General features: G+C 44.2%; 6 protein-coding genes across 13 annotated transcripts in view; 3 read left to right on the forward strand and 3 right to left on the reverse strand.

Annotated features, from left to right (window-relative positions):
• LOC6552772 (disintegrin and metalloproteinase domain-containing protein 12) overlaps positions 1–3,015 on the forward strand; it is a 31,701-nt gene extending 28,686 nt beyond the window's left edge. Inside the window, exon 8 of the mRNA XM_001979921.3 lies at positions 337–3,015. Coding sequence (XP_001979957.2) covers positions 337–2,113 — 1,777 coding nt within the window. The 3' untranslated portion in view covers positions 2,114–3,015. The remainder of the gene's footprint in view (positions 1–336) is intronic.
• Positions 3,016–3,151: 136 nt separating this feature from the next.
• LOC6552771 (histone H1-III) lies at positions 3,152–4,666 on the reverse strand. Its single transcript, XM_001979920.3, has 2 exons — positions 3,793–4,666; positions 3,152–3,588 (listed from the first exon to the last, which is right to left on the reverse strand). The coding sequence occupies exons 1-2, from the start codon at positions 4,477–4,479 to the stop codon at positions 3,232–3,234; spliced, it is 1,044 nt and encodes a 347-aa protein (XP_001979956.1). The 5' UTR covers positions 4,480–4,666; the 3' UTR covers positions 3,152–3,231.
• Positions 4,667–4,866: 200 nt separating this feature from the next.
• On the forward strand, positions 4,867–6,924 carry LOC6552770 (cell cycle checkpoint protein RAD17). The gene is made up of 4 exons (XM_001979919.3): positions 4,867–4,966; positions 5,023–5,696; positions 5,786–6,246; positions 6,303–6,924. The coding sequence occupies exons 1-4, from the start codon at positions 4,952–4,954 to the stop codon at positions 6,761–6,763; spliced, it is 1,611 nt and encodes a 536-aa protein (XP_001979955.1). The 5' UTR covers positions 4,867–4,951; the 3' UTR covers positions 6,764–6,924.
• Positions 6,925–6,937: 13 nt separating this feature from the next.
• On the reverse strand, positions 6,938–8,696 carry LOC6552769 (protein HEXIM1). The gene is made up of 3 exons (XM_001979918.3): positions 8,494–8,696; positions 7,781–8,332; positions 6,938–7,713 (listed from the first exon to the last, which is right to left on the reverse strand). Exons 1-3 carry the CDS (start codon positions 8,513–8,515, stop codon positions 7,253–7,255), a joined length of 1,035 nt encoding a protein of 344 aa, XP_001979954.1. The 5' UTR covers positions 8,516–8,696; the 3' UTR covers positions 6,938–7,252.
• Positions 8,697–8,765: 69 nt separating this feature from the next.
• LOC6552768 (serine protease easter) lies at positions 8,766–10,832 on the reverse strand. Its single transcript, XM_001979917.3, has 4 exons — positions 10,534–10,832; positions 10,258–10,436; positions 9,643–9,790; positions 8,766–9,578 (listed from the first exon to the last, which is right to left on the reverse strand). The coding sequence occupies exons 1-4, from the start codon at positions 10,589–10,591 to the stop codon at positions 8,881–8,883; spliced, it is 1,083 nt and encodes a 360-aa protein (XP_001979953.1). The 5' UTR covers positions 10,592–10,832; the 3' UTR covers positions 8,766–8,880.
• Positions 10,833–12,864: 2,032 nt separating this feature from the next.
• On the forward strand, positions 12,865–25,163 carry LOC6552766. Of its 8 annotated transcripts, none has more exons than XM_015154715.2 (6): positions 12,865–13,140; positions 19,253–19,619; positions 20,113–21,986; positions 22,050–23,194; positions 23,308–23,409; positions 23,535–25,163. In XM_015154715.2, the coding sequence occupies exons 2-6, from the start codon at positions 19,356–19,358 to the stop codon at positions 23,786–23,788; spliced, it is 3,639 nt and encodes a 1,212-aa protein (XP_015010201.1). In that variant the 5' UTR covers positions 12,865–13,140; positions 19,253–19,355; the 3' UTR covers positions 23,789–25,163. The 8 variants fall into 8 exon arrangements, with proteins under 8 accessions (XP_015010201.1, XP_026833704.1, XP_026833599.1 ...); XM_001979915.3 differs by lacking the exon at positions 12,865–13,140 and adding an exon at positions 13,263–13,443; XM_026977903.1 differs by having other exon boundaries at positions 12,865–13,050; positions 23,308–23,753.
• The last annotated feature ends 792 nt before the right edge of the window (positions 25,164–25,955 follow it).

Here is a 25,955-nt window from a genome sequence, read left to right on the forward strand (position 1 = left end):
ATTTCAACACGATACCCGTGCCACTTTTGTGTTAATGCCACCCATAATCCCTACCACTACTAACATAGTCCATAATTTGAATTTGTTCCTAGTTTTACTTTACCTAACTCTTTATGTACTGAAATAAATGTGTCGCTTTAATTTTTGGTGTTGGCTTGATGTTTGTCTTGCTGTTTGTATGTCTACTTTCCTCAAGCTATGTTTTAGTATCTCTAGCACTGGTGTTTGGTTAATGCACGTTTTTTAATTTGGTATGTTACACAACTGAACTTTAAATGCCTTGATCTCTGAACTTAATTTCCTCACATTAATGCCTATATTTGATTGTCCTTGCAGCTTGAAATCGTCTGGTGGAAGCAAACCCATCGCAACGCGAACCAATCAAAATGGCACAGGTCCACCGCCAAGTAATGGGTTGTTGAAATCCACGCCCAGCAGTACGGATGATATGGACTCGGCACTATTGAAATCACCAAGCGACTCCACACCGTCAGCTGGATTATTTGGCAAATTCGATGGCTTCACTCTGCGACCGCTGAACGATGCCACTTCACCAGCGAGCAACTACAGCGGACCGAATGTGGCCTTTGTGCAGCCCACTGTGCAGCAGGATGGACCACAACGGATGGCACCACCACCGCCAGTAGTAAAGCCAGGAATGGCGCCCATTCATCCTCCATCCCCGAAACCGGAAGCCACTTGGGTGAGGCCAGCGCCTGCCTTGCCACCACCCAATCCTGGGTCAACGGCACGTCCCATAATCTCACCACCCAAACTGGATTCTAGTACATTAACGATGGTGCCACTTAAGGACAGCACAGAGGATCTCTCGCCCAGTCGATCTGCTCCTCCAGTTCCTCTACACGCTGATCCTAAGCTTAATGTTAAACGAGATGGTACCATACGTCGATTTGCTTCGTTTCTGAAAAAGGAGGAGAAGCCGCCACTAAAGGAGAAGACCTACATCGATCGGGAGCGGCTGCGAACCCTGGAAATTTCCGCCCCTATGCCTGTGCCCGCTGCTCCTCAAGCTGAATCGTCCAATTCCGATTCGGAGACCACTCCCCGCGAAGAGGAAACCCAGAATCTGGTAAAACGCGCACAATCCATGCGTTCGCCCACAAAGAAGACTCCACTACAGAGTTTTGGATCCATGCGTTCTCCACCGGGACTGCCACGCCCCAAGAGTGGCCAGGTGAATGGCAATGGCGCATCTAGGCCCAAGTCCCCACCTCCAAGGCCTCCACCAGTGGTGGTCAAGAAAACCAACTCCATCAGCTCATCGAGCTATCAGAGGCCCGTTGCCACTGCCCAGAGATCGGTGGAGAATACCTATGATGACTGCGAATTTGTAGAAAATGAAGTTAGAGCCTCGAACGACGACATTTACTCCGTAATTGATGAGATTCCGCCAGCGGCACAGACCCTCAAGCGGAGCGATTTGGTGGCCAACAGGGCGAGTAATGGCAGCGATATGGGCTTGCTGAATGAAATAGTGAATGAACTGGAGAAGATCAACGGGGATTCCATATACTCAGGAAAGCCCGTTGCTACAGCAGCAGCAGCTGCAGCTCAACCACCCGCAGATCCCCCAAAAAGCCCACAGCGTCCTGCTCCACCCAAGCCGGCGAGCAGTGTGCTGGAGGAAAAGGCAGCTAATGCATCTGCAAGCACATATCACCGCCCGCCGCCAGCCAATGCGCCCGTGGCTCGGGTTAAGCCCACTGTGGCGGACAAATCACAGGTGCAGCCCAGCATGTCCAGCTTCAAGCCGGCGCCGGGCAACGGCGGTCAGTCGCAGCCAGCGCCAGTAGTCCAGCTGGCCAAACGGAGCAGCAGCGGCAGCCTGAGCGGCGTAGCCAATTCCGCCCGCCCCAAATCCTTTATGAAGAGCACAACGAAAACACTGCCCAATGGAACGGCTGGTGCGTCGGCCACAGCGCCATCGGCCACCATTCAGAAGCCCAAACCGCTCTCAGCAAAGCCATCCTTCAGCGGCGGAGGAGCGGGAGGAGTACTGGGAAAGCGGGCCAATGGCGGAGCTGCGCCCACGCCACCCACTGTAAAGTCCAACATTGCATCGCTGACACAGCGATTCGAGCAGAGCAAGTAGACTAAGAAACACAAAGGGAAACACATGAAGGGCTTGACCATGAGCATAGCCTGAAATATTTATTGGAAAGAGAAGGATGAGTGGGTGTAGGTTGATTCATAAGAACTGAAAATCTCATCCTTACCAATTTTAAAAATGTAATTATAGTTCTTGGATAGCTTAGAAATGTTACAGTAAAGTAAAGTTTCTTAATTATTATCGAACCACATAGTGATCACCATTTTATTCAAGGCATCAGGAAAGTGAATTTCTTAGATTTTTCGAAAACATGCCCTTGTGTGAAAGTTAGAAAATATAATAGCCTGTATTCTCCGCCGCTTTGTGATTCTTGACTATGCTCTTGGTCTGTCTAAATCCCCACCCTGCGTGGAATTGACTTAGGTTTTAGTTAAGTTACGATTTAATTTCATTTGGCACTGACTATGACTACGACTGCGTCGTCTTTGATATTCATTCCTTTACCAATGGCCCACTAGTTAGACGTAAGGCGTTGCTTAACTCATGTGCTAAGTATGTATGTATCTCAATGGTTAATGTTTAAGCGCTGCATGTGAAGTTTTATTTTAGCCCCTAACGATAGTTACGTATCTGTATCTGTATCTATACCATACTCTACGGTAATCCCCTGTATTTATGTACATGTATGTTTAAATGCAATATGCTTTTGTAAATAAAAACCAAAGAAGTTAAATTGTCACAACAAATGCGCCGCCTCGAACTAATCAAAGTAAAGAATGTTGTATAGCTGGGGATATTGAAAAGTAATTAAAAAGAGTCATTCAGTAGCGAAATCAGTTAAAATTGTCTCAATGTTGCAAGGAATTCCGTTACACCCCATATGTAAGAACAATTTCAATGTGTATAGAAGCGAAGTTGTGTTAAAATATATGTTCAACTGAATTGAAATGAGAAAATGTGTTTATGGGTGAAGGTTGGACATTTCTAAAAAGTCGAGGTGGTAACCGAAATCTACCAAATTGAATCATTTCATTTCTGTATCAATTTAATGCCCAACCTTTAAATACATGATAATATGGTTTCATCTTTTTGGAACTAGAATATTATACATTTTATTTTAACAAAGTTTCACATGTACTTAAAAAACATATACGTTAAAACTATACTTTGCGCTTGCGCTTTGCCTTGGCAGCTGCCTGAGGAGTGGACGTGGCCTGGGCCTCCATATCGGAAAGCTCCGGTGCGGAGATGACGCCCTTTCCAGCCACCAGTTTCTTGACCGCCTTGACTTTCGGCCTGGGTGTCTTGGACTGAGCAAGAGTTCCAATGGACTTTCGCGGCTTTTTAGCCTTCGCCGCCGATGATTCCGCCTCCGGCTTGATTTTGGACTTGGCTGCCTTCTTTCCCGCTCCCGGGGTCAGTGTCTGGGATGTTTCCAGCACGGCCTGTGCGGCAGCTGTCTTGGATGGTGGCGGCTTATTCTTGGATGCGTCATCGGTCTTCTTATTTTTTCCAGCCTGTGGGTAAATGCCAGATTACTATTAATTTCTTTTTAGTAAGTTATATATTTCATCAAATCTGATATGTTGAGCTTAGTACTCACAAATCGATTTTTTATTATTCTATATATATATTTTATATATATTCTTTGTGTAATATCAATTGAAATCCCCCTAAATGTAGTTTTTTAAATAGCTTCTAGATTGGAATCAACAACATACTTCCTTTGTTTTCCGCTCAGTGGGTTTGCTGGTTTTTTTCTTGTCAGACTTCTTTTCCTTCATCTTCGCTTTGAGCTCTTTCTTCTGAGCCTTCTCCTTTTGAATTTTCTCGGCCTTGGCTTTCTTCTCCTTCTCCTTCTGTTTCCTAGCCTTCATTTTCTCCACAGCCTTGGAGGAGCTCTTCTGCTTATCGGTGAGTTTGAAGGAGCGCTTAACCATCACCACTTCACCGTTGGATTCGGCCAATTTTAGAGCTCGATGGATGAGACGTGCGGTTTTCTTCGGATCTTTCCATTCTTGACCGTTGTCCTTAAGGTATGTCATTATGGCCTGAACCGATGAGCCCGATCGGCTCGCCAGCTTTCCGATGGCCATGAGAGCTAGGGATATGAGCGATCCTTTTGGTTTTGGGACCATCGATTTGGGGTTGTCAGAATCGGGGGGCACCATTTTGGACCCTGCATCGGGCGGCGGAGTGGGATAGGGATTGCGATCAGCTCCCAGATTATCTGATTCGGCCTCATCATCATCCGGCTGATCCTCCTCCTCCATCTCCTCATCATGTTCTTCCGGCTGCTCCTCTTCTTCGCTCATATTGGATTCTACGGACGCAGGATTATCACTTAGCATTTCCTCCTCGCCCTCATCGTCCGAGCTATCATTGCGATTAACCAGCTTTAGATTCATTTTATTAAATGGAAATCAAATTGAACATAAATAAAAACACTCAACAAATGTTAAACACTGTAAAAAAGGTTAACAAAACGGTGCAACTCGCAGTAACAATGATAAAATGCAATGGCTGCTGCGCAACGCCGCTCAAAACGCAGAAAAAACGGGACAAAAAGTTATTTCGGAAAGCTTTTTGAGAGAATTTTGTAAGTTCAGTAGTATTCAAAGAGTTGACACATTTATTTTTCTAGCATTAATTGTTTGAAGTGTTTTAAAAAAATACATTAAAATACATTTTTAAATAAAATAAGTTAAATAAATAAAACAATATCTATGCTTATATTAAAATAAGATATAAGGTAAATCAATAGCAAATAGTTCAGCTTAAATATCGCGCCCATTCGGGAAGCTATCGATTATTCGATGAAGTATCAAGATTCTTCCATCTGGTAACACTGTCGAAGAAGAAGAGGAGGAAATTCTAAAAATGAGCGCAAGGAAGGTAAACAATTTGAATTTGCTGTTTTAAGGACTGATTAATAGGGAAGTAATGCTTAGAAAACCTGGGTGAGATGTGCCTTCAGCGAGATAAACTTGGCCAGTCCGACTCCCTCGGAAACTACGCCCGCCAAGCGCACAAGAAGTGCAAGCAATGTGAGCAGCTCCAGAGTTACACGGTCAAGAACTCCAAGCATAAACTCGACGCCAACACAGATTCCGGACGTGGAATCAGTCGATCTTACGGCCGTGGATGATGACCAGGATGCGGACATCACTGGGCCACCGCCGGAAGTCAAAGAAAACTGGATGGAAAGCTTTGAGCCAGCTACCAGCGATGATTTGGCGGTGCATCCCAAGAAGGTCGGAGAACTACGTGATTGGCTGCGTCACTGCGAAGCGGTGCGCAAGAAGTTCCCGGCTCAAATGTGTCTACTTACCGGACCCACTGGTGCTGGCAAAACCGCCACGTTGCGAGTACTGGCCAAGGAATTCGGGTACCAGCTGCAGGAGTGGATCAATCCCGTCGATTGTGAGGTGGTCAACGCGTTGGGTGATCAAACGAGTGGCACCTCCTATGTGGGCTCCCATCTAGAGGCCTTTAAAAGCTTCCTGCTCCGTGCCTCTCGATACAAATCCCTGCTCGACTCGCAGAATAAGAGGCTGCTTCTTGTCGAGGACTTTCCCAACGTGCTGCTCAGCGATAAGGAGGCCAACTTTGAGGAGTTACTGGAGTAGGTAAAACCGGTTGGCTTCGGAATTGTACACCAACTCTAATCCCGTTAAGCAGCCACAATAATCTAGTGATTTTCTTCAATTTCAGTGAGTACACGGCCTATGGCAAATCTCCCTTGGTGTTCATAGTTGCCGATGCCAAATCTCGGGGCCTAAACATCAGCTATCGCCTCTTTCCAGATCAACTTAAGGCTAAGCATCGCATCGAGCATATCAGCTTCAATGCTATTGCATCTACAATTATGCAAAAGTCTGTAAAAGCCTTCTGTTCCGAAATGCAGCAGCCGCAGAATAAAGCTACTTACAAGGTGCCCTCGACAGCTGTTGTTGACTCAATAGTCGTAGGCGCCCAGGGCGATATAAGAAATGCCCTCATTAATTTACATCTAAGCTCTTTAAAAGGAGTTCCCAGCATGCCGACCAAACAGCTAAATGTCAGTGTGGCCACCAAAGGTAGGAAGAAGAAAATGCAAAGTACTTTAAAATCCATTGGTAGAGACGAATCAATTACTCTGATGCACGCACTCGGGAGGGTACTGAATCCTAAGTGTAAGTCACACGAAATAACCTCTGTTCAAATACATCTAACTCTTGATTCCCATTAGTTAATGAGGACAAAACTATGTTACACAGCCCAGAAGAAATAACCGAAGCGTTTAACTCAGAGCCCAGGAATTTTGTGAACTTCATACATGCCAATTATCTGCCGCATTTTAAGGAAATCGATGATGTCGTGATCGCAACAGATGACTTGGGCCTATCAGATTGCATGCTCAATGAGTATAGAGATGACAATTTGTCGGTGATGGGCTTAAACGTTGCCATACGAGGAGTTATGATGGCCAATAGGTGCCCCGTCAGTGGATGGATGCCAGTTCGAGGACCCAAGCGAATCGATATGAAGCCAAGGGCAACTTTGGCAGAACAAAGACTGGTTGGGGTGGGCTACGCGGGCATTTCCAGGACGCTCTACGCTACGGAGTACAGCTCATTAGTAAAGTTAATAGCTGGCAAGCATGTGGAAACTAGTTCAACCCAAAGCACCGACTCAAATCAAGTCTTTTAGTAGATCCAAACTATTTATCTGATGTTAAAACTGGAGTACGAAACATTTTAAAAAAATGTCCCTAGAAACAAATATGATACTAACAATCTGAAACCTAGTTTATATAAATTAAAATTACTGTGAGCAACACCGAAAAAAATTAAAACCATTATTTATTTGAATTCACTTTCAACTTTTATTTACCTACAAATCGATTTTTCATTATACAAAATTCCATTAAAATCAACGCTTCGAGGCAACATCGCTAAACTATACACCATACAGACCAACAAAAATACAATTGGGAGGCGTCGTATGCAGATAATAAAGTAATGCTAATGCTTTATGATGAATGCTTTTTGATGAGCTAAGTGATGATTGAAATGAACTCCCCACGATTGAGGCTTCCACAGATGACTTAAAAACTAAACAAGGTGTTTGTCCATTTGTCGCCACATTCTACCACAATTGAGTCTTTTATTTACACAGGGCGGAGTGACATGCTCCAGCCTATTTGACAACTGCATCGCCTGGTCTGGGTATATCGCTGGAGTTGTCGTCCTCGTCCATTTGATTTCCGTCTAGCAGGCGCTGGCGCTCCTCCTCGTTGGCATGGCCATTCAGGTGGATTGGTGATCTGGACCTCGATCGGGTACGGCTCCTCTCGTGCCGCTCGGCGTGGCCATTAGCTATGTTCAGACCGGCCACGCCCATTTCGTGACCATCGCTGCTGCTCGAGGAAGTACTGGATGTGGTGCTCGACGTGGTGCTGCTACTATCGCTCTCGCTGTCCTCGCTGGAGGAGTCCATGGGAGTGGGTTGTGGCTGCTGGGGCGGCTGTTGTCTGGCCTGCAGCTCGCACGCGGAGCTGGGCGTGGGCGCCACCGCCGAGGGCGGGGAAGCAGCGGCCGCTGCAGCTGCCGCGGGTCCAGCTGTCGCGGAACACGAGCGCAAGAAGTGGGAGCGCAGAACTAGAATAAGAGGTACGTTATTAATTTGCAAATTCTTGTTTTTCAAATTATAGAGGACATCGCTTACATTGATTCTCCCTCGTCAGCTGGCGAATCTTATCGTCCTGCGCTCGTATCTTGGCTCCAAACTCCTTAGAGATGTTCTGGGCCTTTGAATACCGATCTTCGATCTGCATGCACTCCTGGATGAGCTCCTGTTTGCTCATCGTCTCGAGACGTTCGAGTCGCGCGCGCTCGTAGACATCGGAGAACTCCTTGGAAAGGAAGAGCACCTGGTCTTCGGTCTGGGATCCAAAACAGTTGTCGTCGGAGTCGTCTTTGTGCAGCTCCGACATGTGCTCCTCCATCAGGAAGCGGTTGGTGTTGTACGGAACGAGCAAGGACCGCGAACGAACCAGCTTGGTTCTACTATTCTGTCGTTGATTCCCCTCCAGCGTGGCTCCCGCATTCGTTGGCATATCGAGTTTCCACTGCGGATAATGGTTTTTGGTTTTCTTGGGCAGCATCTTGGATTTCTTTCCCCGGCGATGTTTCCTCTTGGGCATTCCCGCGCCTCCACCTCCTCCACTGCCACCCCCTCCTCCGCCGCCATCCAAAGGTCGCTGTTGGGAACCACTTTCTGAAAGAAGGAAGACGACCAAATTCAAATTAAAACCGCCCAAAAACTCGAAAATGCAACTCTGCCAAATGCAGTCACAGAGGAGAGAAAAAAACAATCCAATAAGACAGTCGCCATTTGTCGCTTGCCTTTTTCAGCGCTCCCCGAGTGCCGATTATTACCATTTTTTACTGCTTCTGCCATGTTGCCAGCACAATAAGTGATTAATTTAGCACTTATTTAACACTTTTAGCGCCAACTGGAAATTTGTTGCCGATTCGTAAGCTTGCGAATTTTATTCTAAGCGACCTAAAACTCGATTGAAGTGTAACCAGCCGCTGGCGTCAGTATCCCACCAAATGTTATCCGCCTAACGCGACCAAAAATACCCTATTTGCTACCACATTGAATAGTAAGGGGCGCCAATTTTAAAATAAATAATGAAATCGGCCTGTTTACCAATTTGTTAACCCACACAGGTTCCCATTTTCTTAGATCTGAACTAGAAGATTTTGTTATTATTTTAGTTTGTATAATCAACATTTTCTTGCTCCAAGACTTCTTTCATTCTATGCTTTGAGACTGCCATGAATCCAATCGATATAGGACGCCACCCTGGTGTAGACATCCGGCCAGTCGGGATTGGGGCAGGGAATGGGTCCAAACGACACCAGCCCACCGAGCAGATAGCCCTCGTTCTTGAACAGCATCAGTGGTCCGCCGCCGTTTCCGTAGCACTCCTGCGAATTGGTCAGGCCACAGAGCTGGGAAGCCTGGATGCGCAACTGCTGGCTGGCGTACTTCCTTTGGCACTCCTCGATGGAACTAATGGTCACATAGCTCTTTCGCATCCTTTGCGAGGATCTAGCCTTCCATCCGGCCACCTCGGTGACCAGGCCCTCCAGCTCGTCCGCTCGCAGCTGCTTGTTGGGCAGGCAAATGGGTTCCACAAAGTCGTTAAGCTGGGCAGGACTTGCCAGCCGGACGAGGGCAATGTCGTTGATCTGCGTCACGTCGGTGCGATTGTACTGGGGATGGGGCAGCAGCTCCTCGATGGCTATGTCCTGGTAGGGCGGCGCGCAATCCGCCACTTTACTGTCCTGATGATACTGACAGTCCGGATTCGTGCTTGTGTCCCATTCGCCCAGACGAACCGCTGTAATCTGCAGATTGCTGGTCGCCGCCTGAGCAACGCAGTGGGCAGCAGTTAGCACATAGCGATCGCTGATAAGCACTCCGCCGCACGCATGGATCTTCTCCTGGTTGCCTGGCAGGGTAAAAGGGCGGGGAATAATATTCTGACCTACATATCACCCAAAACGGCAACTCACCGCGCGTATACTCAATGAGGGCCAGCCAGGGAAACTCCCTGATTCGCGTATCTGTGCCATTCGAACGTTGCCAACGAACCTTCCCGCAATCCGTGGGCAGAAGTGGGTGAGTAAGGGCACCCAAGCCGTCGGTACTGGGACAGCATACCTAAAAAAACAGTCGGCTTAAAGTGTAATGCCAAATAAATGAGTTTCTCTTATGCAAGGAACTCCCAAAAGTTTACTTGAATAACAAGTTTAATTTAAATTTTATGTAACTGCTTTGGTTACTCACTTTTTCAGCAAAGGATTACAAAACACACAACCCTATATATATGGGCCGAAAAAATATATAAAAGGAGAACATCTACGAGAGAACTAGTATTATTAAAATGTTGTGTATTTCCCAATTTGCAGCAGCAGTTTGAAATGAAACTTTTAGATTTCGTTTACAAGTTCTTATCTGTAGAAACTGATAAGAAGACGAGTGTACTTAACGGCCAAAAAAATGAAGCTGGGCAGTGAAAGTGAAAACCTATATAAGGCCTATATAACCAACCATTTTTTCAGTAGCGCCAGTGGATCGAGTTGTAGAAGTTCGAGCTTAATGGGCTATCTCGCTGGTGAATCACCCACCTGGACGTCGCTGGCCCGCACTCCGCACTGATTCTCGCGCAGCAGGTTGCGATCGCTCTGGCTGAGATTGGCGGATAGCAGGATTCTCATAAAGTAGTCACACTCCCGGATCGAAATGCAGTGACCAGGGACGCGGCCACTCGGTATTCTCGAAACACAATTGATTGTCGGGCGTTGAGCTGGAATATCGAAGGTTGGAGATCGGAGATCGGGGATCGTCCCGCGTTAGGTTCACTGCCAGACTTGTTTACGATCCCCTATTCCGTACACACTCACCATTCGCGGCCACTGCCAGCGAGCCGACAACAACAAGTAGAGCTGGAAAACTTCCCATGCCGGACCGGATCGATCAGATACGATACAGCTGAGCGGAACGATTGAGACTGCGACTGCGACTAACACTAAGTTCGGTCCGAGGCTGTGAATTACCAGAGAGACGCTTTCGGGCCGGGTTCAGATAACATAATCGTAGTTGTGCAACCGAGGGCTTTGTAGAGCTTTCAATGCCCTGCACGCCGGCATATTCACATTTCGTCTATAAGCCGAGTTTATACAATACTACGAGCTATCGAGATCTTAGCGTGTTACTTTCGTTTAGATGAGATCTAATAATTACTTCTCATTTGTGAAATAAGCTCACAAGCTATAACTTTATAAAACTACTATTTTAAATGACAGTCTCGTGATCAGTAGTCCCTTATTTGGGGACGTTGGCAATTAGTATCGATATATGCAAAGATAACTAAGCAAAAAATGTTATTAAAATCATTAGGGCATTAGTTTTTATTTCCCTAAAGCTTTTTCTTTAGAGGACATATTAATAAATGTATATAATAATAGATCGTAACGTATAACCTATAACATTATATTTCTTACCCTTATCATTAGCTCAAATTTCAAATAACCGGTAACTTAGGTACATCGCCCGCACGCGGTACATTCTCCTCAACCATCGATCCGGCAACGCCGTGTGCAAACACGAAATATGCGAAAAATTGTATCCTCTTCTCTTAAATTTATGAGAAACAACCAATTTGTTACAACAAATGTTTTGTTTTGTCCAGGTCCCCAGTTTCGGAGAAAAGTGTCGATATCCCGGCTACATAGACCGCAGCTTAATTCCAATAGAGCACGAGCAGCAAGATCAAGTGAGGATCCATCTGGGAATCAAGCATTAAGGTTGCAATATCTGTCAGCGAAACGCACACGAGTGACCAACCAAAGAAATAACAATAATAATTAATTAATTAATTTAACCCAGCAGAGATCCCGCCATGCCCCGCCACGACCAGCCAAGTCACTCCAGGAATTGCGTCATGTCCCTCCAGGTTCCGCTAGAGATTCCGCCTGGTCCCTCCATATCCAAAATTGCGCCAGAGATCCCGGCGAAGCTCCCGCCTGGTCCCGCCATGTCCCTCCAGAGATCCCGCCTGGTCATGGCGATTTTACCGAAGCCAGCTTCTTTAACCTGGCCCAGGTTTCTGCCCACCAGCACCAAGTGCCGGCGAACGGAATCAACTTTAGTCTGCAACGAACGAAGGGGAATGCCAAATATTGGCCCAAAATGTGCGTAGATAGTGCGGCAGCTTCGCTGGCCGAATCTATTCAGCAGTGGTCTGCCGTACGGCAACTTTGCCTCCCTGCACCAGGATCCTCGGCCTTCACTCCGGCGGGAGCGGCATGTCTCATCGCTGACGATCATCCCACGCTGGGCTTCAGGGCTTCAGTGCTGCTACTTAGTTATAATTGTTCCAATGCCCTTTGTACAGGCAAGTAGGCTCAAGCTACAGGAGTTCCCGACCTACACGACCGCAAAAATACAAAGTAACTGCAGAGCCAGCCAATCACAGCGCCCGTGAGAAGATGTGAACTCCGCCTCTTGGGCACTGCGCGTAATGGCTGTGGAGACCATTTTGTAGATGGCACCGCGCATGAACCCATGAGAAAAAAACGTGATGGATGGCGGTGGCCACTCCTTGATAGTGGAATTTATTGTGGAATAAAATCCCAGCTCAGAGCGTTCGATTCTATAATAATGGTTGCTTGATTGTTTTTTCGCCATGGTTAATGGCTCTCGGCTAAATGGATAATAATTTCGAAGTAAATTCCTAATTTTGACTCCATATATTGGAAAGTGAGGTATACGGCATTGCTTTACACCTTCATTACCTTTAATGTTTATCAATCCTTAAAAAATTAATATACCAACTAATAGACCAAGCTAATTTAACGTTTTATTTTTCATTTATTTAACATTTTTTGATTAGAAATTTAGTAACTACTTTTCCAAGCTTTTTAATGTTTTTAAACTTTGGGTATGAAAGTACTATGACTTCATATTGTTAATTGCAGACAAAATCTAAATCCGCATTCGGACAAAATAAAACTTAAAACCAAGGATTTAAAATGGAAGAGTGAAAAGGTTGTTTTAGTAGCCATACTGCAAATATCGCATTTTGCACTTTTGCTTATGAATTCTGTATTTCTTCGACTCTTCAATTGCGCTCAAATATCAAAATAGCGATATTCGATATACCATGTGAGAAAATATCACGATATGAATATTTATTTTTATTCCAAAAATATCGATACATCGAAAATGATATTTTTCACATCCCTAGCCCCTCCAAATGCTGTGTGTGTGTCTGTGCGCGCGCCTGTATTGTCCGCCATCTTGTCAGCCCGACTGCATCGAAAAATTAAAAATTTAATCGTTAAACGCGTTTTATGCCCACTTAACACACCAGAAAGTGCTGCAGTACATATTTGCCCACAAAACGGATATCGTCTTGAGTACGCAGCGCTCAGAAAAGGGGGTTAAAATTGCATTTGAAAGTGGAATTGTTGGTGCGAAGAAAAAATTGTGCAGCAAAAAATTCCCAGGTCTGTGTTGTATGTGTGTGTGAGAGGCGGGCCAGGGTTGCCGATGCTCCCATTTGCATGTGCCTAAAACAGCTTTTTAATGGGTAAACTCTGTTAAATTGTGATTAATTTAGTGCGAGTCGCTGTATTTAATTAACTAGAGGGCTGCTGTATTTTTATTTCCCGTAAAAACAGTTTTATTCTGTCATTTTACTAATTCCCAAAAACATGACAACTCTGTTCGTGGGAAGGGTACTCAAACAACAAAAACCAAGTACGTTGCGCGGCGCCACTTTGACGTTTGAATCGTCATCAGACGGTTGGGTAAATTTTCTCGCTCTCGTTGCTCTCGGTTTCGGCCCCACTGTATGCGAGTTTGTGTGTGTGTGAGCCTTTGTGTGAGTGTGTGTACGGTCCGTGACGCATTCTTGTTTTGCATCCAAAATCGCCAAGCAAAGTAATCAAAGAAAAGCAGAAAAAAGCTGTTAAAGCCGAAAATGATTAAATGCAGAAAATCAAAGCAAAGTTAAAAATCAAACGACCCTGCGTGTGTAACTCTAAGCGCAAGTGTATCTGCGTGTGTGTGTGTTTGGTGGGGAGGCTTTATGGGGGAAGGAAGCGAAAGAGCCGCTAAAGAGAATCAGAAAAAAGGGCGAGGGCGACTGCTGGCTGGAACAAAAAAAGAGAGAGAAAAAAACGGATAGGGGAAACAGAGAAATCATAAAAACGCCGGCAACAGCGATTCTCGAGTGCTCTTCCCGCCACTCCCCAACAGTTTCTGCTCCACCCCTCGCACCGGCACACCCACAAACCACAAAGCGAACGACAAACAAAGTAAAAGAAAAGCTAAAAGAAATTCAAAACGCGCTCCCCACCAAAAGTTCGTTTACACGGAATTGGTTATTTGTTTTGTTTAGTTTTGTGGATTTGTTTATTGGCGACATATGTGTGGTGATAACCCTCCCCCTCCGCCCGCACTTAGTCATCGTGTGCATGTGTGTGTTTATATTGCCAAAATCTTCGCAAGAGTTGAGTAAAGTCCGTGAGAAACCCAGATAATCATTAACTTGGATTTAACGGAACAGATGTGTGTGCTTTTTTCATACCAACAACAGCTGCCGCTCACTACGTACAACAACAAGAAGAAAAACAACAAAATAAGATCTCAAATAACGAAAATTTCATACACTTTAATTAAAAAAAAGAAATAGTAATCGCCTTGGATATTTTATTTTGTGACTGCCTCTGTTTTTAAATAATTCGTCTCAAAATTATAGTACGGTTGTAAAATAATAGATATACCATTACTGTGATTGCACCAAGAAATTACAAAACAGCTAAGACCAAAGGAAGTTATTTATACCGGATATTTACTTAAATGTTAAAATGGAAAAGTAATGAAAATTACCACATTAAATTACTCAATCATGCAGATGAATGGTGTGGTGTACCATTGTTTAAACAACTTAAAAATTAATGTGGATTTTGTAATTAATTTTGAAAATTTCATATGAAAATATTTTATTTGCATATCTGCATTTTATTTATTTACTTATTAAAGAAACCTTTTTAAAAACACTAAATATTATTACCACCAGCGTTAATAAATTTCCAAATGGAAATAAATATTTATTTGAATAAATCAGTGAGTCATGTTATGAAACCCATTAAAATTTATTGTCTTTCGACCGCGAAGAAGCAAAGAGTACGAAACAAATTCTTTGAATGTGAAACCCATAATTAATCTCGTATGACTCACGATTTGGAACTTTGTTTGCAGACAAAACGAGCAAGATAAATGCTCCATATGTTATTGCCAACATTGTTGGCAGCACTCCCAAGGCTTTCCCGGGTTTCCTCCAGGCAGGGTCCACTGTACCACTGCTTTGGAGCCAAGAGACCCACTCTGTGGGATGTGGACGGGCCTACGTGCGATGCAAAAGTGGCCAAGTGGAGCTGCAGATGGAGTTCGTTTGGCTTCGCTGGCTGGCTGAATAAGCTGAACCGCATGTCTGGCTCTTGGCTTTTACCCCGCACCCCCTTCCCCGCGCGTTGCCTGCCCCTCCATTCGAAAACACATCTCCAGCTGCCTTTGCGGTGGTTTCCAGCCCCGCCCTTCTTGCGTTCCCTCCACCCGGTCGTCGTCATTATATTACGTTTTTTTGCACATTTCTTGCTTTGCACAATTTAGCCTTCAGTTTCCGGTTATGAAGGAAGCAGCAAACGGGTTCGGGCCCGCTCTCCCCCTCCCTCTCCCTGCCCCTTTCCTTCACCTATGGGCGATGTAATGTGCATTTAAATGCAATTTCTGCTGCTGCGCGTCAATGTCGATGAGTCTGCAAATAGCATGAAAGCGCGCCGAAAATATGGGAATCATTTCTCACTCTTATCGCTGAGGCAACGCAATGTGTTCCGCCAGTCAGAAACACAAGTCAATCATCACTATTTTTAAGTATTGCTTGTATTCCTCTTAAATAATAATCCCTATCTAATCATATTCATATCAAAAATAAAAGGTGCCAGTTAATTTAGATAGTTTGATGGCACAGATTTGATAAATACATCAGTTTTTGGTTCCTGATAAATCATATTAATATGAAAGCAATGTAATTTTTAAACTGCTAAAATCTATTAATTTTTATCGTCCAATATTAGTTGTCACAAACATTGTAAAACGCCCAACTAATTACGTGTTGAAATATTAAGCAACATTTTTGAGATACAACTTTTGCAGGCTAAAAAATGGTGTAACGAGGGTGTTAGGGCCCGGTACTTACAAATGTGTTGCAAATGAATGCCTAGTGTTTTTCCTACCAGCATGCTGAAAACCATTCAACTGGTTGTCGTCGTACTGGTATATTTTCCAGTTCTGGTGTTTTCATGCCGCCGTAGCCCAGTGAGCGTAACGCCTGGAAACGCTTTGCTCTCGTAATTAACCTCTCGACCGACCGGCTTTCTGTCTGCCTATCAGCTTACCTGGTCGCTTGCTACCTGGCCCAGCCAAAGCAACCATCCAACTATATCTATATCTATATCTGTGTGTAGCAGCTATCCACAGCTCGTTTAAGCAGCAGACCTTTGAGCACGGTTTCTTGGGCCATCACAAGCCGAAACCTTCGTGTTTCACGGCGAGCGTTTTCCCCGGGGGTTTTCTTCGTTCTTCGCAATTCTGGCGAAAGGTGCCTCAAAATTTTCCATTAATGCTAGAGTAGCAGCAGACTAATCGCCTTGAAAACACATGAGCATGATCTAATATTCCATTGCTTGTGCGTTTCACACCGAGTATTCTATTAGTCAGTCATTCGACGTTTAATTTAAAGACTTTAAATTAAAGAATCTAAACTTGTTGATGACTAACTGTGATATTTAAATGATTCTTTGCTTTGAACCTATTTCAGCATTTCAGGAACATTGCATGTTGTCGGGTTTTTACTCATTCAAAGCGCTGTGGTAATTATAATATAATAATAAAGCAGAGCTGTAATTTAAAGACTATTTTTCGATTTCTTTCAAAACCACTCGACCAACATGTAATTGGATTTTTATTAAATTGTTGGATATGAACAAATTGAAGTTGATGGTGCTGCGCATTTTTCATGAAAAACCATTAATACAAAAGCACACGCTTGTATCACAGCCATTCCAAATATAGAAAATGAATAGACATTTGCTGGTAATCCATTAAAATTTTATTTGTTTATCTTAGTGTCTATTATGTTCCACGCGTTAAAGTTTAAACTCCGATCTAAAAGTCAGTCAATTGTTTAGGTTAGCTAAATTGGAATGGCATTAAAGCTGCAATAGAAGGCAATTACAATTTCGAAAAGCATTTGATGTCATGGTTCTATTAGTCTGACTTCTATTATCTAGTTTCCCATCCACTCTACTTTTATTATAACGCTTTGTGACTAAGAATTAAGCATCTAAAGATCACTGATCTCGGTTTTTTATACCATCCAGCGGCTATTTGTAAGGTTTCTCTACCCGCTTGTCTTGTACACATCTTCTGTTCAGGTTCGATGGCTTGTCTCTGCAGCTTTGACTCTTTTGTCTCGGCGTTCTTTGGCCTTTCTTGTTTTCTCGTTTCTTGTCCCCGCTTCTTATCATTCGAGCGTGTTTCCAAGTTGGACCAAAAAAACGAGTTAACATTTAAGACCTAAAATGGCCAAAAAGCAGCGACTTGCTAGCAGATCGCTCGAGAGAACAACAAAAGCAAACAATAACAAATTCCCAGCATCGTCATTATTTGCAATTATCGACAGTTTGCTTTTCTGCGGTTTCCTCCTTCTCTCCCTCTCTCTTTTGTTTGTACGCTAAAATCTTGGACTTCGTATTCGTCTGCGGTCTTGAGATCAAAAACCTTTGCTTGGTTGTTATTGAGGTACATTTATCGAGAGGAAAATACCGATATGGTATCTCATAGAATACAAAATTATCTATGTACTTCTCGAGGCTTAAATCAAAATGAAAGTTAAGCAAGGATTGTAAAAGCTGGTAATTTTCAATGAGCAGTTGTTTCGCTCTCGCGTGATGTTTGTGACATATTTTTTCGACATTGTTATAAAGCCTTACAGATAATAAAGATTAGATATCAATAGCGTATTATGCGGCACCTCCAACTGAGTTGTTTGATTTATGATCGGGGTGTTTTCGCTAGGCCTTAGCCTTTAAGATATCTTTCAATGTCTCCCTGCCGTTCGCCGGATGAATAAGTAAAAACAAGAAACATAAACAAAGGTGTCACGTACACTTTTGCACTCACACGTACTGCAAAGGAGTCGGATTGAATGCGATAGTGGGTGCGGAAAAGGGGAATCCGAGAAGTGAATGGAAGGGAACTACTGGCAAATGCTTTCAAAGTCATTTCCTTCTTCTCGGAAAACGTAAAGAAAGCATAAACAAACAAAGAACAATTCCACTCGCAGCTACGTATACATATGTACATTTGTAAGTCGGATAACTTGTTCTTCCCGAGCACATATTGTAATCATAAAATACTTGCGCCTTCTCGGCCGGAATGGAAATCAATATGTGCGAGACTAATCAAAAAGCTGTAAGGCGTATGAAAACAACGATCACACTGAGCGGAAATGTGAAATATTCCCCCATCGCATACTTTTCATTTATGTAAATGGTTTGCGATGGTATGGTGTTGTCTGTAATAGCACCGAATCATCTCGCATTTCTCCATTTCTTCCCCAATTCGCTGTAAAGTCCAGCAATTCGCCCCCGATTTCTGGTTATCTTGTTACTCTTCTTTGCCCAGTTTTCTTTCACCGCCTCTGTTTTCTTTCTCCGCCCCAATAATTGCTGTTTCGCTAGGTTCAATAAGATTATAGCATTCCTACGCAGTTGTTTTTGTTTCGTCTGCCATGCATATATTTGCGCACACAAACGTGCTTCTTTGATTTGCTTAGCATGCTAATTTTTTTTTCTTTGACGCGCTTGGTCAGCGAACAATTGAGTTCAAGAAACTAGTTCTGGAGTCCTCAAATTTGCTAAAACATTTGACTTGTTTGAATAACGGATTATGTCGGAAAATTATGAAGGGTTTATACGTGTTATTAAAAATGCAAATATTTATTTCATTGCAATTCGAAAAATAAAACGAACATGTGAAAAACCTTGAAAATTATGCCTTATTCTTTTGACCGCGACTGTTTTCAGGCGATTGTTTGTCTGGGTTTATTATTTTTAATTATTGCGATTTTGCTGCGCTATCAGCATTTGTATTTGTTATTAACGGCGACGGTGCCAAGCGGCACCCGAAGCACCAAAGAGTAGAGAAGAGCGGAGAAAGGGGAGATGATAGAGGCGAATAAAGAAAGAGGTGGGGCGAGGAAGCGAGGGGCAGAAGCGAAGCGGAAAGAAAGCAACGAACGATTCACTTGAACTGGTTTCGGCGAGCAGATATATTTGTTTTGATTGTAGTTTGTTTTTATTATGGCATTCGTCTGCCTTGCATCGGTGCATGTCTGTGTGTGTGCGTGCGTGATTGTGTGCGAAAAGAAGAGAGCGAATGTGTGCAAATGCATTTTGGCAGAGAGCACGTGACAACGCCCATTTATGACGATGACGTCTTCCTTTGAACTTTAAACCCATTGATTTTGTAACGCTTTCTTTTCCATTGCAGGTCAAGTAACGAGAGATAACAAAGGAGCAAAAAGAACAAAAACAGCACGAGCAGCAGGAACCGAAAGAACGGGAAACAAAAGCGGCAACGGCTCACATTGGACATGTCATGTCAGCAAGCCTCCAGATTCCATTCAGCCACCGCCACAGCCACATTAGCCAAGAGCACAGCCACCAGGAGGATTGCCACAGCAGCAGCAGCCGCAACAGCAACAGCAACAGCGATAGCCGCAGCAACAGCCGCAGCAGCAGCAGCAACGCTGACGCCCGTGGAGAGCATTGCCGGCAAGACGACGTCCGAGGACACGGATCCCTATGCCTTCACAGAGACTGTGGCCGTCACACCACCCATTCTATTCAATGCACAGGTCAGGAGCAGTCGGACATCTTATATTCCAAATCCATAATCGTTATGCAGATTTTCATAAATTAAGTCATCGTATGATTTCTCTTGGAACGCATAATTCTCTTATAGCAGGGTACAATTTGATTCTTAAAGATCAATTTGAAAACGTACATATTAAAAGATTACTTTTTGAAACAATTAATTTAAATAAGAGAGTTTTTTTGACAAACGTTGTTACCTAGGTTTCCACAGTTTAGAGTACATTTTACGACCGTCATCTTAGAACTTGTTATTTATGAGTCTTTCAAAACAATTTCAAGTGTATGCTAATCATTTCGCAAACAAATTGCGGAATTTTGATTGCAAAAGAAATTGGTAATAATTTGAGAACCTGAACTTCAATATGAACAGGTTCCCGCTTTTAAAGCATAATGGCGGTTAAGCTGGCTTATTAAGTATACTCAACCGTATTCCGTCAACTTAATTTAACCAACTGTTTTACTTACATATTGCAGAAATCGAGAGCCCGCCTAACCGACAGCAATAGAGGCAGCAACAAGAGGCAGACGGTAGCAACAGCTGCGGCCAACAGAAAGGCAAATCTGGTGGCCCAACTGAGTGTCACAGCAGCAGCAAAGGCGCAGGCGTCTTTGGCAAGCAACAACACAACCACAACGAATTTCCATCATGTCACGCAATCTCAGAGACAGTCGCCGGCGTTGCAGTTGCAGTTGCAATTGCCACTGCAATCCCAGTCACAGTCCCAGGCCTCGCCGAAGCGGGCCACCAACGTGTGCATAGTCCGCCCGCAGCAACAGCAGCTGGAGAAGATAGCCACCTCGGAGTCCTGCCAGTCGTCGGCAGCTCCGCCTCCACTTTACGCCCACACTCCATCGCTGTGGCAGACGCCGCTGCTCATAGACAATGGGCAAAAGCAACAGCTCCTCCAGCATCAGCAGCAGCATCAGCATCAGCAACCGCAGCATCAACAGCAACAGTCCGTTACTATTGCGTTGGTCAGTCCGCCCACATCGCCCGCCTCATTACCTTCGCCCACTCTGCCGCCTGCCACCGCTGCAGTGACCGCCATGGTGGCTCCGATTTCCGTATCGCCCAAGGGTGGATTACCTTTGCCGCCATCGAAGTTCCATCATACCACACTGGCGCAACATCTGCAGAAGGTAGAGTGCTTGAAGAAAAAGAAGTCCTTGCCACTGGCCTGCCAAAACAACAACAATAACAGCAAGTTGCAGAATAACAACAATGTGGTGGACTCGCATAAGAAGCCGGTGGTGCAGGGAACGAGCTACAATCAGACTCAGCCGCCACCGCTGATGGTTTTCAATACGGGAACAGTTGCAGTTCCCGCGCAGACTCCACAAACTGCTGTTCCACAGAAACATTCCACCGGCAATAGCGTAGATGACAGCGACCTCAACGAGATACCCGTCAATGTTATCTTCCGAAAGCCGCAAGAGGCAGCCGGAGCGGCAAAAACAGGTGGAGCAGGAGGATTAAGTGCATCTGTTTCCGGAACGCTACAAACTCGTCCAGCTGAAGTGAAACTGGTGACTCCTCTCACGCCGCCAACTCCACCAGAGATGAGCTCACCGCCCTTGCTAGCGCAAATGCAACCTCCACAGATACCCACGTCTTGTGTTCCAGCTTTAGCTCCCAGCTTCAAAGTGACGTCACCAGCAGTTCTCAGCCCAAAGGTGGTCTCACCAGCTCCTGCCAGCCCAAAGCTCTTGTGTCCGCCAGCACCTGCTTCAACGAACCCACTGCAAATTGCGCCAAAAGCTGTTCCAGCCACAACAACCTCATCAGCACCCGCATTAGCCAAGAAATCTGAAAAAATGTCTTCCAAAGTGGCCAATTTAAACGCCTCCAATCGTCAAGCACCCATAGCTTCAAAGGACGTTAGAAATGGCATCACTAACAACAATAACAACAGAAACAGCAACGCCGTTGCCAAGAAACCTTCACCAACTTCGATGCCGCCTCCAAAGGAGCCGATTGCACTTTCAGCAAACAATTTGGCGGACTCCGAACATCGCCAGCGACGCCGCAAGCCCGCCTCCGCCTGCAAACGCAGCTTGGACACCCTGAGTGAGAACGAATCCTTTTCAGTGGACTCGCCCTACTGCCTACAACAGCATTGGCTGCACTCTGGCTGGAAGGATAAGACCCAGGACACGCCACTCTCGCAAAGTAACCGGCGTGAGGAGAGAATTGCGGTCCGTAAAGGAGCCTTGAGGCGCCAAGCGCTGCAACTGCTGTCTACGCGCTCCTTGCAGGAGCTTCCCATGCGAGCGGCCAAGCAGCGGCTGCAGTGCGTCCAGAACATGCTGATCAAGTACCAGGATCACGCTGGCCAGCAGCAGGGAATGTAAGTATAATGTAGTGCATTGCCCAATTTAAACAAATTTAAACTAATATTTTACTTTTGCAGTGGAATTGGCAACCGCTGTCTGGTGGCCAGTTGCAAGCAGCCCACGCTTAGCATGGCAGCGCACTGTGAGCGCCACATCGTAAACAACAGCACCCAGCGGCTATTCCAGCCTTGCGTCGCCTGGCGGATGGACGGAACCGCTTGCCAGGCTCCTGTCTTCGATGTGCTGCACACATTGGCCCTCTGCAAGGTGCACAGCCACCTGCGTTCTGGTATGGATGGAGCCCGTCCAGCATCGAAACAGCCGCCCGTTAGTTTACCTGTCGCTGAAGTGGCGACTCTGTGTGTGCCTGTGAAGCAGCAGCGAAAGCGCAAGGCTAACACTAATCCCGTGGCTCGTCCTCAGAAACGTGGTAGGAAGCCGGCAATCGAGCCGATTGCTAACCAGATCAGCGGCCAGATAGGCAAACTGATTTCTGCGGCAGGTATGCAGCGTAAAAGCAGCACCACTTCGCTGGAGTCCATTGCCAGCAATTCGCACTCGTCGGCCACCTCACACTCCCAGCCGCCTTATAAGCCCGGAAATGTGCCGGCTGCGGTACCTGCAGCACAGAACTTGCCCCAACAATCCATTCCTCCAGCGCTGGCTCCACTCAGCGGTGATTTTCAACCCAAGCATCAACAGCATGAACCGCTTTTGGTTCCCAAGTTGGAGGTTGACTCGTTGTTCAAATTTGATGCCGATCAACAGCAAAATCAGCAGCAGCAATCGAGCCTGGACCCAAGCCTACTTTCGTTGGACATTGCCAATATCAAGGCCGAGGAGATTAGCCAAATCGTTGCGCAATTGGCAGCGGCCGGTGGTGATTTACAAAATCCCAATAATAACAACAACATAAGCATCCATAATAACAATAGCGTTCACTTCAACAACAACAACAACAACAGCTGTAACATGAGCTACAGCAACAATAACAATAACAGTTTCCCCTCATTCAACACGGCCTTTGGCAACGCCATTGGTCAGCCAACCAACACAATTACGCACAATGGCCAAGCTGTTCCGGCAGTGCTGGCCAACACGACCGATCTGCTTGGTCAGGACATGTTCGGTATTTGCGAGAACAGCTCGGCATACGCCAGTTCCGAGGACACCGGACTGGGCGGTCTCAGCGAGTCGGAGCTGATAGGCGCTAACGATGCTGGTAAGTTTCCAATTTATGTTACTTCCGTATAATATTTATGTATATATAAAAGGAGCTTGACAATGCCCCAAGATTTGCTCAGAATTTTAAAATGTTCTTTTTCTCTCTTCCAGATGATATAGCATTGAATGGCGCCCACTTGCTGGAGGAGCACGATCTGGTAAATGTGTTCGACACGCTGTCAGACGATGCCTTCAACGAGCTGTTCCAATCCGGTGTGTATTTAACCACAATTTTACTTGTTCAGCTTTTCATTGTACTAATCCATGTGTGCCTTCGCTGCCAACGCCAACGCCACCGCCACCGCCAACGCTCTCGCCTTGGACCTGTGCCGATGCAGTGCAACAAGCCGAGTGCGAGGCGATGGACCGGGCTTTGGACCGGGCCTTGCAGCAGACGATGGGCGGCTCGGCGGACAGCGCATTTCCTAACGATTTCCTGGACGTCGGCGATGATCTGCTGGCCGATGCTGTGATGCACTCACCGAACACGTCCGGCATTGATGCCCCTCCTCTCTTTGGGGACAGCAGCAGCGGCGGTGGCAACAGCAGCAGCAACGGCGCCTCCGACATCCGGGGCTTGGTGCAGACCTAATTCCGGCATCAGGTCGGATTAATGGCCTACAGAATTTACAGATTCTTTTAGGGAGACAGAGAGAGAGATTTTCAAGCTAAAATTCCCATTCACTTTTAGGCAGCTTTCGCTTAGAACTTCGGTATTTTCTTTTTGGCCCTTTCTTACCTGCGATTCTGGTTCGGCACAATGTTTCTATATGCAGCTTCAATGTTATGTATGCATGCACCAGCAGATATGCATGAATAAAATAGCATTCAAAACCCATATAGTTATGCGTTAATGTGAAAAACATAAAAAAACACACAAAAAGTAAAAAAATTTGAAAAAATGTCCAAAAATATTAAATTCAATTTTAAATCAACATTAAGAATGAAATGTATATGTATCCGTACGCAGAAGCATAATATTGTAAATTCGCGGAAAGATGTAGCTTTACGTGCATCTTAACGTAACTTAATTTGTTAGTGAACCAACAAAGGATTGTAGAGAGCAGCTTTATTATACATAAACAAAAAACAAAAATTTATAAAACGATACCAGAGCAAACAGATAAAATGAAGCCGAAATTGTAGGAAATCTAGCAACAAATTTTGAATTCTGAATTAAATGTACGACCGCGATACACTGGAGAGTTCGTTAACACAAGCAAGCCTAAAATTTGTTTAAAAATTTTGTGAACGCATTTACAACAACAACACCCTACACTCAAATGAGAATTGCATGAACTACAAACAAAAAAAAAAAAAACAGGTGAAGCAGATATTGTTTAGTTTGATTTTAGTTCTTGGTTTGCACCTAACACATATACACAGCCACACCTAAACACCTACACACATACATACAACGTACAAGGGACTAGTTTGAAACCGCGAATCGTATTACTAAATATATATACAACTATATATACTTATATATATAAAATATAGCTATATATACATAATACCACTTAATATATCTGTACACATACGTTTAAGTGTAAGCTTTAATTTAAACCAACCCACAAACAAAGAAAACAAAAACCTATAACAAAAAAAATTAACAGAATGTAAAAGTGTATACTTGATTTATTTTTAAGCTCTTTTATTTAGCCATCGCGACATGGCCAGCAACTTTGTTCGATTTTAATTAAGCCTAACAAATTTTAAAAGCAAAATTAGGCTGACCGACAATTTTTGAGTTTTAGCATGCGTTTGTCTATTCTAGATTATGTAAATTAACAAATATTAAATAGAACATAATTGAATTGTAATTTTCTTTAGTCTAGTGACAAGCAGCAACTTATAAATCGAGATATATTTATACAACAATACACAAAACAAGCAAGAAAACTGTTACGCTTTAAAATACGATATATACCACTCACTGGAGACCGATCCCCAAATCACAGCCCTCAAAAAAAAAAGAAGAAGTTCACACCCGAACCATTCCATCTCCATCCATTGTAAGTTTTCATTTCTCATCTGTCACTCGGAATCTAAGCAAGTATTAAATGAATGAAAAACGTTTAATTACACTAGATAACTATGTATTTGTATATGTATCACGCATCGAATTTTCATTACGTTAAAGCACCCATGGCACATTCAAACACTTGCATCTTTCATAGGAACTTTCGTTTGGGCGTAGCGAAACGATAGAGCAGAAGGAACTACTTTAAACATAATGGAACTCTGTAAAATATGATATATAATAACTCCCACACTCTCACTCTCTATCTCTAAAACCCTATATAGATATATATAAACGTATGAATTCGTTCTTGAGTTAGTTGATTACCGATTGCTGGGTTGATTACTGATTGATTTGGTCCACACTTTACTCTGATCTAATTCGCTGTGCAAGTGACGCGAACAAAATTAATGACCTTTTGGTAGCGAAACTACAAAATCATGTATTTGATTATATGCTTTAAACCCTATTTTTATAACACTTTACTTTGTAAGAACTGTAGCGATGAGCCTAAACCCCGCATCCCTCCAGTAGCCGCCTCTTTTTCACCATTTGAAGTTTTGTCTGTTTTCGGTATGAGGTACAATTTCATTTTGTAATTTACGTGCATTTTTGTGATCTAATTTGTGTAACTATTATAAACGAAAAAAAAGAAACAAAATACTTTAAGAAAACGAAACAAAAAAAAAAATAAAACAAATCGAAGCAAATGAAAAAAAAAGAATTGATTGATTTT

This window comes from Drosophila erecta, unplaced genomic scaffold (genome assembly GCF_003286155.1).
Source record: "Drosophila erecta strain 14021-0224.00,06,07 unplaced genomic scaffold, DereRS2 tig00000000-arrow-pilon, whole genome shotgun sequence".
NCBI classification, from domain to species: Eukaryota; Metazoa; Arthropoda; class Insecta; order Diptera; family Drosophilidae; genus Drosophila; species Drosophila erecta.

Coding starts and splice junctions, on each gene's coding strand:
- LOC6552769 (XM_001979918.3), bottom strand. CDS start 8,515: ATGGCAGAAGCAGTAAAAAATG. Junction 8,333..8,493: donor GGCAGAAGCAGTAAAAAATG/GTAATAATCGGC, acceptor TCCTTCTTTCAG/AAAGTGGTTCCCAACAGCGA. Junction 7,714..7,780: donor GCTGACGAGGGAGAATCAAT/GTAAGCGATGTC, acceptor CTCTTATTCTAG/TTCTGCGCTCCCACTTCTTG.
- LOC6552766 (XM_026977903.1), top strand. CDS start 19,356: ATGTCATGTCAGCAAGCCTCCAGATTCCATTCAGCCACCGCCACAGCC. Junction 21,987..22,049: donor GCTGGCCAGCAGCAGGGAAT/GTAAGTATAATG, acceptor TTACTTTTGCAG/TGGAATTGGCAACCGCTGTC. Junction 23,195..23,307: donor GATAGGCGCTAACGATGCTG/GTAAGTTTCCAA, acceptor TCTCTCTTCCAG/ATGATATAGCATTGAATGGC.
- LOC6552771 (XM_001979920.3), bottom strand. CDS start 4,479: ATGAATCTAAAGCTGGTTAATCGCAATGATAGCTCGGACGATGAGGGC. Junction 3,589..3,792: donor CTGAGCGGAAAACAAAGGAA/GTATGTTGTTGA, acceptor ATTTACCCACAG/GCTGGAAAAAATAAGAAGAC.
- LOC6552770 (XM_001979919.3), top strand. Junction 5,697..5,785: donor AACTTTGAGGAGTTACTGGA/GTAGGTAAAACC, acceptor CTTCAATTTCAG/TGAGTACACGGCCTATGGCA. Junction 6,247..6,302: donor GAGGGTACTGAATCCTAAGT/GTAAGTCACACG, acceptor GATTCCCATTAG/TTAATGAGGACAAAACTATG.
- LOC6552768 (XM_001979917.3), bottom strand. CDS start 10,591: ATGGGAAGTTTTCCAGCTCTACTTGTTGTTGTCGGCTCGCTGGCAGTG. Junction 9,791..10,257: donor TGCGGGCCAGCGACGTCCAG/GTGGGTGATTCA, acceptor CTGTTTTTTTAG/GTATGCTGTCCCAGTACCGA. Junction 9,579..9,642: donor CCTCATTGAGTATACGCGCG/GTGAGTTGCCGT, acceptor TTACCCTGCCAG/GCAACCAGGAGAAGATCCAT.